This window comes from Strongylocentrotus purpuratus, unplaced genomic scaffold, assembly GCF_000002235.5.
Source record: "Strongylocentrotus purpuratus isolate Spur 01 unplaced genomic scaffold, Spur_5.0 spur5_scaffold_15, whole genome shotgun sequence".
In the NCBI taxonomy this organism is placed as follows: domain Eukaryota; kingdom Metazoa; phylum Echinodermata; class Echinoidea; order Camarodonta; family Strongylocentrotidae; genus Strongylocentrotus; species Strongylocentrotus purpuratus.
In genome coordinates, this window is record NW_022145600.1 from 18,948,588 (window position 1) to 18,964,077 (window position 15,490).

The following is a 15,490-nucleotide window of genomic DNA, read 5'->3' on the forward strand; positions in this document are numbered from 1 at the left end:
AGAATGTTGGCAGACATCTACTGAGTGAGTACTGTGTGTGTGTGTGGGGGGGGTGGGTGGGTGGGTGGGTGAGTATGTGTGTGAGTGGGTGAGTATGTTTGTGTGATAGAGGGTGAGTATGTCTGTGTGATGGAGGGGGCAGGGAGGGGGCAGGATTGTTTCAGTAAAATTATCTCCAGATTTGTTTTTTTTTGTAATATATAAGTAAATAACATTTACAATTGACATATTATGTTTAGGTACTTTATACGTTTATTTTGTTGCTAAGTTATATTATACTTCAAATAAGTTTGTGTTTAATTATGTTTATGTAAAAGCATCAATATTGAACACGTTTATTTTATTCAATTGTATGTCATGGTTTGTATTACACATCTGGAGAAATAAAACAAAATTGTTTAAAAAAAAAAAAGTATAAGAAGTATTTAATTATTTAATGAAAGGTTTATTTGCACTGATATGTATTTCAATGGTGCTTTTCTAGTATAGACATTTGATTGTATTCATAACGTATGTACTTTAATACAATGAGATAAAATTGGAAATGGTGGCCATTTGGGGTGCCATTTTGGATTTTGGGAAGGGCTCTAGTGGTTTTACTGCTACTTGTGTGTTTTAAAATTTGTTATTAAGTATTTGGTTGAGTTCCTTATGATGAAAAACATATATTTAGACATTTAAATTTGGCATTTGGGTTATCTAGTTGCACAGTTATAAGAAATTCAGGAAATGGCGGCAATTTTGGGCGCCATTTTGGATTTCGGGATGGGCTAAAGTGGTTTATAGCTACTTGTGTGTTTCAAAATTTATCAATATGTATTTTAATGAGTTCCTTATGCTTAAAAACATATATTTAGACATTTAAATTTTGTATTTGAGTTACCTAGTTGCAAAGTTATAAGAAATTCGGGAAATGGCGGCCATTTTGGACGCCATCTTGGATTGCGGAAAACGCTCAAGGAGGATTCATGAGGGCTTTTAGTATGTTATTTTAGACATACTCCCTGAGCTATCCTGAAAAAATGAGCTTGTTATGGAAAATGTCCAGGTTTAAGCCTATTTTGACCTAATGCTCTTGGCCTAAATGGGCACTTTTTGTACTTGGACAGATAAGAGGCACTCACCCGAGATAACTAGGGGCACTTGTGAGAATGAATAAGGGCACTAAAATGGGCACCTTTGAGATTTTAATAGAGGAATCTAACAGAGGTGTCAGAAGGGGCATTTTTCAGAAGAAAAAAGGGCACTTATTAGGATGAAAAAAGGGGGCACGTGTTAAAATAAATTAAGGGGGCACTTATCAGAAGGGGAAGGGGCATTTATTACAAAAAACGGACACTTGTTAATATAAAATGGACACCTGTCAGATTTGAACGGGGGGGGGGGCAATTATCCTAGGTGAATTCAGAGGGCTCGTATCAGCGGTGGTAAGAGGCTCTTATAGGAATGTTGAACGGCACCTTTTAAGAACCTTTTTGGAGTAAGAGGACGAACCTTTCCTATGTAAAAAAAAAAAAGGGTACTTGAAAAGTGGGAGGGGGTATTAACTAGTTCACTCAAAATGGTTTTCTTCTCACTTAGAATGTAGGAAAATTGCAATATCTCTTTGTAAAATTGGAAGCTTTTATTTTGAATACAGTTAAAGCCTTTGAAACCGCTTACATAAAGTAATGTATGCTTTAGTGATTGATACACTTTAAATTTACTGCAAGGAATTGAAAAACACGATTAATAAAGTGAGTAAACCATGAAAAGCTAGCCAAGGCTCCATTATTTATCAATAGGGTTAGCACGTTTAGTTTAATATGGTTAGCAAGCTTGAATACATTTTGATTTAATTTGTATTGCTTTGGAGGGAGTAGATTCTTTATTGTTGCATTTCAGTAATATGAAAACTTCAATACGTTTCTATATTTTCTCTTCATTTTGTTCTTTTCGTAGCATAACCGTACGTTTAGCACTGACAGTATCTTAGGCCCCCAAAATACATATTTAGCGTCCTTTCTTTTTGATTAATAGAAAGGAGATTAATAAAAAGGAGGAGGGCCTTTTCTCCGAAATGGCCGCTCGGCAAAAAAAGACGCCGGCCGAGCGCCCTCCAAATATCAACATATCGAAGAAGGATTACGATTATTTATTAATGTTTTTTTTTTTTAATAATACAGTTAATCACTTCTACATCTACCCATCCGTAATGTTAAAAACACTCAGAACTCCCAAATTATCTGACTTATCGCAATTCAAATGTAATAAATACAGGAATTTGTCCTTGTTTTATTATCCAGCTTAATACCGAATGATAAGGCATTGTATGAACAATGAAAAATGTTATTAAATGGTAACATTTTCAGAAAAAATAAAATTATACGTTTAGTTGCAACTGTAGTACACAAGAAGTACTAAACTCAGTGCATGTGACAAAATGCAAAACGTGTTTATGTGTGTTTTGGCAGATGATAGGCAATATTTACAGCTTAAAACTAATACAAATATGATGAAAACATACACAAAACTTACAACTATAACGATTAAAAACTAAATTATCATGATGATTGGTAAGTTCTACTAAAGAAATATATATACAAGTGATATAAACATTTAATCTAAGAAACTACTGTAAAGGAATCAATTAAATTATGAATACAAGAATTCGAATTAATTGTTGCATCGTTTGGCAATGAACAGAATCCTAAAGTATGTAAATTAATAGCAGTGATCCTTGAATAACATGTCAGATAACCGAACCATACACATGCAGGTCGTTGTTTAATGATATTTGAATACATTCTGAATACATATATTGTTAATAATATACAGATCATATCAAAATTGCATTTCGAATTATCAAAATTTAGTACTGATCAATATATTAGTGCAAGTAAGATTTATCGTAACTAAACAGGATAGGCTTTCGGCACCTTTTGCGCGCATGTACAACATTTCTGAAGCATCATCATGCATTTAGTCTTTAGTGATTCCCAAATCTAGAATTGCGAAAGGAAGGTGAATAAAACCAACCTGATATTAGTAGGAAAAAAATAGGCCCTGCATGAGAGAGTTTGTCTTTTCTCTCGTCTAGGGCCACAGAGGAACCATACTGTACTGTATACACAATCATGACAATGCAGGCTTCAGTCCGGGACATTCTAAGTTGCCGAATGATGAATAGCTAGAGTAAAGGTTCCTGGGTCTACAAGGCGTAGACCAAACAGACTAAAGGCTATCGAGAACCAAGACGGTCTCACGGGCTAACCCGATAACCAGTTGGAGTTTTAAGACAGTATTCTAGAGGGGAGCTCACCACCCTAGCCACCCCCCCCCCCCCCCAAAAAAAAAACAACAACAACAACAACAACTAACAAACAAACAATCAAAACATATATAACAGCGACGATTTTGGTCTCGTGGTAAATCTTTTGACAACGAGTCAAAATTAATTTTCATGAGACTATATATAGCTTCATCCATCTAATTAAGAATTTTCGATTTACTGGACCTTCGGTTACAGATGAGTGGTTAAGCATCTTAGGTCTACCGAATTGCACACACTTTAGCAAGTAGGACCAAAGCAGAAAAATCTAAAGAATTGGACAGAAAAATCCGTCTGCTTGAAGGCGTCTTTCGATCATGTTTTGATGCGCTCCTCCAAGGAGACATTATGAAGTCAGACGTTGTCTCAGCAGAACATCATCCCGGAACGAAACAGATTGATTTTTTTTGGTCTCTCTACAGACCTGACAGAATGAGCAAACTCGAATCTTCTGTAAACAAAAATTCTCTCCTATACCGCTTCTGTTGGTTACTACGAACGGGGTAAAACGAAAGTTTCCTCAGTCTTTACATTTGTCTGAAAAAGAAAGACCAGTATCAAAAGTCATGAATAATTCAGAATAGCCTAATACTATTATACTACTACTAGTAATAATAGAAACTGAGAAAGTAAGGGAGTAGAGAAGGAGGGATAGAGCTATGGTCTAAGGTAAAATATGGCTTATTTCCATCCCGTCCTAACATGATTAAATTCATTTAAATATCCAATTACATCGAATTTATAATTTACATGTCACATTATTAAACAATGATAGAAAAGTCATTTAGTTTGACATAGGAAAAAGGAACACATTTCACGAAATAGATCTTTCTCTTCTCTTTTATTTTTGTCCTTCTATCTTCCCAAACACTATCAGAAATTACCTCTGGATCCCTGTAGATTAATGTCAGCATTAGCGACCCGCTATGTTTGCTCTGATTAGGGTCTTGATTCTCGTCTTGTGTTTGATATCGCTGGATGGCGAAACGAGAAAGCTCTCCTTCATAATCCAAACTACAATCAATCCTGATTAGAATAGAAATAGAAGGAAGGAAAAGAAGGACAGGAATGTATTATGTTCTATAATTAAGTTACACAAATATTTACATCGAAACTTATAAGATATCGACTTCGTTGCTTAAATACTTTCTGAGTACATGACTGAGGACGGATATTTTCTTGAGTGATAGTTTTAAACAGGCGAAAAATACATTATACCTCACTTAGGTAACACTTAAAATATAATTGAAATGGGAATCCTAATAATGAACTCGTTTTGATTAGGTTCAAACTATTTATAATTACGTCCATTCATAATGTAAGCATATACACTGTAATAAATCAACCAATACTAAAGGGACATGTACGCATAATCAAAAAATTTGATTACATTTGAAAATCAGATTTTACGTATTTGAGAAAAATATCAATCCAATAAAATATGTAATTCTGTACAAAAATGGGTATTGAATGTGAATACCCTATTATAAACTCACCTCAAAAGCATAATAGACGTAAATTCTCTGATGGATGTGATGATTTCTATCAAGTCGGATTCGTTGAACACACAGTAGTTAAAACTGATGATTTCGAGTTGCCGCATCATGCTACTCGTCTTCAACATTAGGATAAAGTTTTAACAGTGTCACGTGACACAGACTTGCTTGCGTCCCTTCTTGGGTCAAATGTCATATTGAGAACTTTCAGTTGGACAACTTTCTTCACCAATCCCTTAATTATGACCGAAACGACCTTATCGTAGTAAGTATCCTCTGCTATCTTCCTGTCATAGTTGTTTGTGGCAAATACGTCAAGTTCTGAAATATTTGGTAACTGGGAAAGCAGTTTTGGAAAGACGTCCATTTGAGATTTGATTTTTGTCTGGAAGGTCTGCACAGATCGGAGGGGCTCTAGATGTAACGCAGGAATGGATTTAGGAGCATTCATTTTTAAATGACACAGCTCACGGAGATGATGGAGGACATTCCAAAAGTCGACAAAAAACTTATGTGCCCTTTTGACGTCCACCTCTGGATATCCAGGTATCTAAATGACAGGAAAAGTGAACAAGAGCATTTACAGACGCAGGTATTGAATCCAATTTGTTGACACGTTCGCCAAAAATCTTAATTTCAAAAATAGAAAAAATAAGGTCAGTTTTTCTTTGGTAATTTGCCGCCACATGCTCTAAAATGGTAATTTTTAACGACAATTATACTCTTAAGAATGGGGAGGTGTCGATCCCACCCTATTTCTATCGCTCTATATCCCTGAATGTAGATGCCTTCTTATTCTTAGAGAGCGTATATCATGTTTAATTTATTTTCATGTGCGGTTCTCTTCTGGAAAAATAGTTTCGAAGACGGGGGCAAAAGTGACGCATCCGGTTAGGAAGTGGCGCTTTCAGGGAAAATACGTTAAACAAAATGTATGAAAGTGTTTAATGGCCTCTGTTTCTTTGATAGAGAAACGCATGTCAAAAAAAATAACTGTTTCTATATCATGTAATAACAATGCCATACAAGAACATAAAGATAACAAGCACTACCAAAATTATAATTATGTGTCATGAAATAAATGGATAGCCCATAGTCATATTTGAGGTAGAACCATTTAAACAAGAAACAAACTTAATTTGCAAAGTTAAAGCCCACTTACATCGGAGTGTAAAAGAAGCTTTTGTAACTTCGGCAGGTTGATCAAGATGATGGGGAGGTGGATGGAAGATGATTTTGTTTCGAAGATCTGGACCGATCGAAGTGGCTCTAAGTCACACGGGATCCTTCGGTACGCCGGTATAGGAAGAAGAAGCTGGTTGAGATCTGGTGAGGTATGGAGGTTTTTCCACAGCTCACAGAAGGCTTCAGTGTTGTTGTCAAGTTCAACAAGTTCCTGTAAATCAAACAGACAACAAAGAAACAATCGAACAAACAAGAAACAGTGACTGGGGTGACGAAGAAGATTTGTCCACTTGGTCCAAGGAACCATAGGCCCTAAACCTAATCCCCCTAAAACACGCAATATCCATATTAATATATCATCGGATTCAACTTGATATTAATGATAACAATAATGATAGTAATGTGATATAGTAATAAGAACTATAATGATAATGATGATGATGGTGTTGATGATGATAGTGAAAATAAAGATAATAATATTACGACTACTATTAGTAATACTAAATACTACTAATAAAAATAATGATGATTATTAATAGGAAGAACATTAATGATACTAAATTTAAAAATAATAATGACAATAATCACGTACAATAAAGATTTAGTTGTCTGAATAGTATACAGGGTTTATATCGATCTAGTGTTTAAAACATGTATGATAAGAAATTTATTTTATAGAGACAATATAGATCTATGATGCTACGGCAGATCCAGTATTATTTGATGGGGGAGGAGCAACTGTTAGAGTTATCATTTTGTCAGCCCCCCCCCCCCCCCCCCCCCCTCCCTACCCAAATCATTGTGAGCAGATACATGTATATTTAAAGCGCTACTTACTTTCTCTTGAATAATCAGCTCCCTAACCTTTGGCAGAAAGGTTAAAACATGTGCGAGGCTGCTTACTGATATCACATGGTCAGTCTCAAAAACACGGATCGATGTGAGGTGCTTCAGATTAAACCCGATGTCGGCAGGGATGGGGAGAACTAGCCGACTAAGTAGGGACGAAGTATTAAATTGATCCCATAGCTTCCCAAAACATCAGTCATAAGGGCAAATTCTGACAGATCTCCAAAGTTCTGAAAAGAGATTCAATGCAGATGGATTATGATACTGCATACCAAAGGGTTTTCCTGCCAATCAATCACACTTCAATACAGAAGGACGACCTTGACTGTTGAATAATCAACATTGAAATAGTATGCACATTCTCCACTCCATAGGGAGCATTCCAGCCCGGCGCCATTTTACAGATGCTCACAATGCTGAGCAAACTACAAAAACTTTCGGTTTATGTTATTTGTATTATATCAATGATGAATGAATGATACGAAACTATGCATATAACATCAAGCAAATTGTGCGACACCAAGTCTTACATCGCAGTATATGATGAGCTCCCTGATGTTCGGAAGGAACATCATGATTTGCGCGTAGTCATCTGCAGGTGGCTGTAGAGCAGTGGTGAAGCTGTTGACAGAGTACAGGGGCTCCATCTGAGGCGAGATGGCCGGTGGAACATGGCGATACATCTCCAAATGTGTGAGGTGGATACAAGTATGCATGCTGTTCCATAGTCTCACAAATAAGTCTGGAGAATCGGTCGTTCCAGAGATGTCAATGGTTGTGATCTACATAACAATGGTAACAGTGAAAATGTTATTCATAAGTTTCCTTGAGCATATCCTGACCGGATTTTTGTATAATGGTTGGAAACATTTTTAAAGAATTTCTATGTACTGCTGTAAATAGTCTGTTTCCCAATTCCAAACTTTAACGTGTAAAAATACAGTGTCATTTCTTCAACAAAAAAGGCAGTTGTTATCTCAAGATAAACTTTGATTGTGTCTTCCGTATAGAACACTGTCCACAAATTCCCAGTTATCTTTCTTAAAGATATCAAAATAGTTGCAATATAATGACATTGTCGAACACGACATTATTCGCAGAAATAACAATGTAATTCTTATAACAGTTCTTATCATGAGAACTTTCAAATATCGATACTACCACCTCTCTAAAAAAATTGAGTGATCACTGATGTCATTCCTCTGGAGAGTAAAGATGTATTGAAAATAGAGTGAACATTCACTCTTTTCTTCTTAAAGAGCACTCGAAAATCAATTGATATTCACTCCTTTAAGGCCCGGTCACACAGCCCTCCACGGGCGTATCGCGGCCGAATCACGGCCAAAAATTTCTGCCCGTGAAGCAGACGCTGTTGGACGCTTTGAGGTCGCGATAAAGACGCGATACAGCCGTACTTTACCCGTCGTTACACGCGGTAAGAAATTCACACGCGGTTGGCCGCGCGAAAAAGTTTTGGGCTGCCCAAAAATTTAGACCGCGGGTAATCGCGGGCGGTACACGTGGTACGCGTGGTACACACGCGGTAAAGACGCGGTACAGACCCGGAACGAACGTGCTAGGACGTGCTACGGCCGCGGTTAAGACGTGGTTACACGCGGAATTGGACGCGAAATTTTAGCGGGTAATCGCGGGTGGAGCACGGTCATAGCACGTTTGTTCCGCGTCTGTACCGCGTTGTTATCACGTGCATTAGCGTGTGTACCGCGTGTAAGCGTGGTAGGCCGCGGTACCGCCGCGCTTCACCCCGCGATAAGGACGCGGAACAGTCGCCGGCGTCTGTTCCGCGGGCATACCACGGGTAAACCGCGGGTAAGCCAATTTTGCACATTTTCCACCACGGGCAACCGCGGGCAAAAAAAAAAATCGCGAAATTTTACCCGCGATACAGACGCGAAAGGCTGTGTGACCGGGCCTTTAACAAGAGAGCCCTGACGTCACTCCCAAGAAAGTGAAAATAGAGTGAAAATTCACTCTCTTTTTTTTTTTAGAAATTGGAATAGTTTTCTTCGAAATTACAATACTCAATGACTTTTTCATGCGAGTTTTGTATTTATTTCGTTCAATTTAGAAACTTGGACAACGCCGACCATGCTAGGCCATGATAAACTTTTGATCCGCACCCATTCTCTTCTTTCCCTTCACTCTTCCCTTCTCCCCCATCTCTCTCCTTTTATCTCCCCGTTTGATCCCTTCTTTCCCTCTCCTCCCATTCCCCCCTCTACTTGTGTCTCTCTCCTTCCCTCCTCCCCTCTTTATTATATTACCTTCTTCTTAACAAATTCTGGCAGTTTCTCAAATCCAACCACAGTCGATGCTGTAACTTGTCGCAGTTGAAGTTTTCCATCTTTAAAAAAACGTGTCAAGTACGTTTCAGAATTCTCTGCACAAGTTTCGCCCTCGCTGATGAAATCTAAGATGATGGGATGGTAAAGGTAATCCCTGTTGGAGAAACTGGCACTGGAATTTTGATCAATGAGAGATGCCAAAATCTTTTGGCACGCGAAAACCGATGTCCCTGATGCAAACTGGAAGATCTCTTTTAGGTCAAAGACTACTTCTGCAAAGCCAATGGTGCTGACTCTTCCTTTATCGAGGCCACTTGCGAGATATCTTCCTGCTGAATACTCCTGCGCTAACTTGTGGAAGAATTCAATGTAGATGATGATGTCACTCTCCGTCTTCATGTTCTTTGTTAACAGACCAAGTGAATAGCTTATGTTTACTTTATCATCATGAACTTCACTAAAATTGTCTTCTTTGAACAGCAGAGGATTCAGATCATTCTTGTCGCTTAATTTCGTAAAGGCAACTAGCCCGACCGAAACAACTATGTCGTTGAGTAGATCTTGCTTGATCTCTCTATCTCGCTCATCCTTGGCATTCAGGTGTGTCCTCGAGAACTCCATGATTTCGTCAAACAATTTTGTTCGGGTGAATTTACCATAAATATGTCCTTCATTCCACAAATAACACACCATAGTACAGAAAAGGGGCGTGGCGATCATTTCGTTTGTAACGATGTCTTCTTCCAAATGCTTCTTCAGCTCGGTTCCTTTTGTTTCATTGGAAAGAAAGAATTTGTCGATGAAATCTGTGGCGTGCTGTTGAGAATATCCTTCTATTACCATACTAGCGTAGTATACATTTATGCCATAGAAGTCTTCTCTTCTTACGGGGCGAGACGTTACCAAGACCCGACATTGACTACAACTCTTCTGACACAATATATCAATGACGTCACCTACGTTTTCCCTGCAACGTATCTTTCCACTAAATTCATCATAACCGTCGAAGAGCATGACAATATCCTTCCCATGTGAATCAATATAATCTTCGAGCTCTTTTTTATACTTCTTGTATTTCTTCTCCAACAACGGAGCAATGGCTTCGGCTATTCCTGTCTTGGCATTCATGTTTCTCATCTTGAAGACAAAAAGCAACTTCACGTTCTTTAAAGGGGAGTCTTCTTTTTATTGGCCCAATCGTACGCCATTTTCGCTATAGCTGTAGTTTTTCCCCTGCCAGCCTCCCCAAACAACACAATTCTTTCTGGCAACGATCCACGAACTTTAGTCTGGAATATATCGTTGGCTGATCCGTTTAAAGTTAACTTCTGTAAAGGGTTGTCTGGAATATTATTCTTGTCTACTTTGTAGAGGCTGACGGTCGTGTAAAGCTTCTCTAGGTCCACGTCATGGTTGTGATCCCACGGCTTGATTTGAATTTTAAATAGATGTGTCTTATAGTGTCTCCGTAATGTGTCTTGACAGTCTTCAAGGCTGAAGTTTTCTGCTATGTATTCTGTAATAAATACACACAAATTAATGATAAAGATTTCATTTTATATTGCAACTTCATCGCTATGGTACTAGTGTCTCCGGGGGGGGGGGGGGGGGGGGGTAAGGAGCAATATTTTTGTTTGGCCCCCGGAAAGTTGCAAATCGCGCCGGCCGATACTTCGCTCAGTGGGGGGGGGGGGGGGGGGGGGGGGGGGGGGGGGTCATTGAGCAATAATTATTTTTTTTCCCTCGAAATTTACAAATCGTGACCCCCCCCCCCCCTTGAGCACCAGGGGAGGGGCTCGTCTCCAAATAAAGGTAACACTAACGTGTTTTTACCGTTTTTTCCCAGAGTTGCCCCCCCCCTCATGGATCCGCCACTGCTACTGGGTACCCATGTAACACCTTGGTGGGGAAGGAGCACAGATAAATCTTTCTCAAGGACGTATGTCCTTTACCCATGACAAGATTAATCAAAACAAGAGGAATTGTAGTGTTATAATAATATCAGCTTACCAGGGAATATATTATTCCAATTGCAAGCCACCACAATAGACACGAGAGCTACAACCAAGCAGCTAAGACCTGCAGTCAAAAATAAAAACTTGCAAGTCAATAAATCACATATAAATTATAGTCGGTGAAAGAAAAAAGCAAGCAAATTCAACTTTTCCTAATAGGATGTGCTGTCAAAATCGTTATTTGGTGTTATTGAGAGGGTATTCTTCTTTTTTTTGTGGGAGAGGGCAGGTATTGATACAAACTTGGAAAAAGTATTGCTGGTATCACCACTTAGGACTAATTACTACTAATTACATTGCATATTTTTTTCCTTTATTTTCATTTTCTTAATTTGCATTTTTATTCATTATGTATTTATCTATTTTCAATGACATATATTTAACACATGAAACCAAACCAAACTTGCTGAAATTAAAGAAATAAAATCTCGTGATTAAATTTCACCTGCTACAGATTTCCCAAATGATTTGTTCCGGGCACTCGCACCAGCATTTAAGGGGCGAATTTCAGTCCCAGTCTGCCCCTGTCCCTCTGTAGGTTTAGGCTCTTGTCCAAGTCTAGACAGTTTCGGGGCGTTTTTGTTTTTTGATGGCTGCGTATATATCAAGAATAATGAAGATGATGTATCCATTATGAATATACCTATTGATCATTTAATGATGAATGGCTAATAGATTGCATGCCAATTGATCAACAGGGCTGCAATCCCTGAGAGGTAAATGTAATATACTTCAGTTTATATTCATAAAACATCAGAACAACAATTTGGTATGCAAAATGATTTCAATCATTATTTTTATCATCATCATCGTAATCATTGTCATCGCCGCCGTCATAGCTATCATTAAATATTAGCATATTGATTACAATTTATTGATATAAAAATTTCAAAAATATATAGAAAGTTGAGCTATAATATTATAATATAATTCAAACATTATATTGATTACCGTGAACATTTTAATATGATTGTCAATCACCTCACTACCGCAGTGTTACCTAAGTTTGCAATATGTTGGTGGCTGAGAAAGTAGTGACTAAAAGTTTTCGCCAAAATTCTGAAAGAGAGAAAGTTTCAGACGCACCTTCTTCAAGAATGTCGACAAGGAACCTCTTCTTTCCGAAGCAATAGATGAGATATTTAGCAGCTTTCTCCCCCCGGCCGTGACGGACAACAAACTCCTGTAGAAGATGCTCGTATTTTGCATGCGGATGCTGTTTCAGATTTGCCAGCTGCTCCGCTCCGCTGGCGGCGGCGGAATCGAAGCCCAGCGACGGCAAAATGGTTGATTGGATAAATCGCTATATTGATTTGCTTGGAAAGGGCAATCAGAAGGCCATCACTCAAAACTACTTCCGCCATCACTACCTGAATGAAAATAGATTATTGATTAGGAAAGATGATACATGACTTGTAGTAGGAATACTTGAAAGGGATTACATGTATACATGTATATTAATATATCGAAAGGAAGAGACCCTCTTCGGGCTATAATAATTGGACTACCCCCGATTTACTCGAAGATTCGGTCAAAATGGCCACCAATCCCCCCCCCCCCCCCTTTGGAGATGAAAATAATTATAAACTACATCGTGTTGGGACCCTCCCCCTAGATATATGTCTTAATTTTTGTGGTTATTTCGATTTTCACAAGGGGAGGGTTTTAATACCATTTGGTCCAATACCTAGATCGTCTAGGCCTCTAGAAGGTCTATATAGTCATTTCTGAGAGAGGGAAAATCAGGCTGCTGGGGGCATGAGCGATAGACAGGAGAAGAGAAATTAGAGTCTGGGACAGAGGTATTGAAAATTGTGACAGGAATGCGGGGGGGGGGGATATTCTTAAAACGAAAGGGGGAAATAGGAGGACAAGATTAAAATAGAGCGGGTGACAGAAGAGAGAGAGAGAGAGAGAGATTATATCATTATGTGATACCTTGACAAATATGACAGAAATGAAATCTTTTATTTTCATTGCGGTTGGTTTAATATTCAAGGTTATTTTCATTTGAAATAAATAGGAGAAAATCTGCCTGCAGTTCCTTTTCCATAGCTGTATTGTGTGCAATTTCACCAGCAAAACCACACCTATGAATTTCAAACAACCCGAAGTGATGATTTCCCCCATATCATTCGTCAAGATCCAGTGTTCCCAACGGTGCACTAAAATCAATGAACCTGGGGTGTTTTTATGAACAATTAGTCGGTGGTTTTCACCGACTAATGTCATGTTCACCGACAATTCTTTTGTCACCGACTATTTTCTAGGACTGTGATTGGTCAAATTTAGTCAGCGCTGACTAAATTGTCGGTGAACACGATATTAGTCAGTGAAACCCACCGACTAATTGTTTCATGAAACGCCCCCCTGTTCTCATGTTATCTGTCTACCACCTCTCTACCCCCACTTTCTCAAATTGACGAGCCCCCCCCCCCCCCCCTTTTTTCCTCTCTCTCTCTCTCTCTCTCTCTCTCTCTCAATTTTTCTCTCTCTACCACTCAGGCGCGTAGCCAGAGTTTGATGTTTGGGGGGGCACATACATGTAATCGATCGAGGTCAAAAAAAGGGTCTACAAAATTTCAACCGATCCTGGAAATTTTAGGGGGGCACGTGCCCCCCCCCCCCCCCCCCGTGGCCCCCCCCGTGGCTACGCGCCTGCTACCACTGACTGGACTGTTTTCGTGTCGCGCCCATCCAAATACCTAAGAAAATAACACACCCCTCAGCGCCAAACCGAGACAGCTAGTACATTCACTGGGTGTATTTACCCGGGAGTGGCGCGACCTGTGTGGGGTGTGTGTAACGGAAAATCAATCATTTCAGCACATTTGTATATCACTGGTATCGAATTAGAAATAATCCACGTTTGAATTTTATTTGGGTGCAACTCCCCCCGCCCCCCCCCCCCATCAGTACGCCAGTGTGTGTAAGGGAGGTGGAAATAGATATGATTGAAGAAGAAATATAGACTACCCCTATACACGTACATTGTATCTCTCTCTATTTCTCTCCCATCGCTCTTAGCTCTTTTTCTCTCTCTCTCTCTCTCTCTCTCTCTCTCTCTCTCTCTCTCCCTCCTTCTTGTCCCTCCGTATTGTAACCTGGAAAAAGAGCATAATCTTACCTCAGTTAATATACTCCCAAATCAAAGAAAGTAAGGATTGTAAACTTAAGGTTACATGCCATGGCCTGGCTCGACAATCTGTTTCTAGTGACTGCCTAAACGAGTACAACGATCAAGTGAACTACGTCAATAAGTAATCCGAAAATGGAGCATGAAGTGGGAATTCCCCAATTACTAGTCTCTTGTCAATACCCCTGATATTTTATGAAACATAATTAATTGTATAAACTGTTTTACATTATGGATATCTCGCGACTCTCCTAGCGGCTCTCCAGTGACTTATTTCGCTATAAACAAGTGGTCCAATTCTTTCATTAATCATTATTAACGATAATAATGGTGGCGATCATGATTTCATTAGTAATAATAATAATAACAGTGACAAAAATAATAACAAAACAATCATAATAAAAAGAAGAAGGAGGAGGAGGAGAAGAAGAAAAAGGAGAAGAAGAGAAGAAGGGAAAATGAAAGAAATAGAAGAAAAGGAAGAAAGGAAGAAGAGGAAAGAAGAAGAGAAGAAGAAGAAGAAGAAGAAAAGAAGAAGAGAAGGAAGATGAAGAAGAAGACAGAGACACAAAGAAGAAAGGGAACTAAAGAAGAAGAAGAAGAAGAAGAAGAAGAAGAGAAGAAGAAGAAGTTGCATTATATACTTTTTGCAAGTAGTCTGGATAAACGAGGAGTGTTTACAATTCCGACCTCAACAGACGCACAATGGAGCACACAATTGGAGTCCCCCCCCCCCCCCCCCCTTCTATTTATTTTTGGAGATGGGCCCCCCTCCCCTGGCGCTCAAGAGGGGGGGTGCGATTTTTCAAATTGTGGTTGATTTTTATGTTTTAATAGATCTAAATAAAAATAAATAAAAAAAACTTTAAAAAAAAAAGTTGTTGTCGATAACTGTCTAAATTTACTGATTGCGCCATACAAACGCTGAATTAGGCCACAGGACTAAAAATGCGTATTTTCAGTACTGGAGAACGCGAATTTTGATTGCGCAACTTCCTGTCAAACGCACCGCAGTGTTGTAAACAAAGCGGTTCGAGACAGCTGATCGTATGTGCGGCAATGTTTACCGTGACTGTCGCCGGACTGTCGCCTGTAACTGTGACATTTCTCAATTACTATAAGTCCTTCTGAAAATCTGTCACTTTACCATAGATCTTGTACCGCTCAGCGGTCCACACCAATGAAAGTAATTG

At 38.9% G+C, this 15,490-nt stretch overlaps 1 protein-coding gene across 1 annotated transcript; it reads right to left on the reverse strand.

The window, feature by feature from the left end:
* Nucleotides 1–5,975: 5,975 nt before the first annotated feature.
* On the reverse strand, nt 5,976–9,637 carry LOC115924073. Its single transcript, XM_030985753.1, has 4 exons — nt 9,126–9,637; nt 7,371–7,622; nt 6,829–7,070; nt 5,976–6,202 (listed from the first exon to the last, which is right to left on the reverse strand). The coding sequence occupies exons 1-3, from the start codon at nt 9,543–9,545 to the stop codon at nt 6,978–6,980; spliced, it is 765 nt and encodes a 254-aa protein (XP_030841613.1). The 5' UTR covers nt 9,546–9,637; the 3' UTR covers nt 5,976–6,202; nt 6,829–6,977.
* Between the last annotated feature and the right edge of the window lie 5,853 nt (nt 9,638–15,490).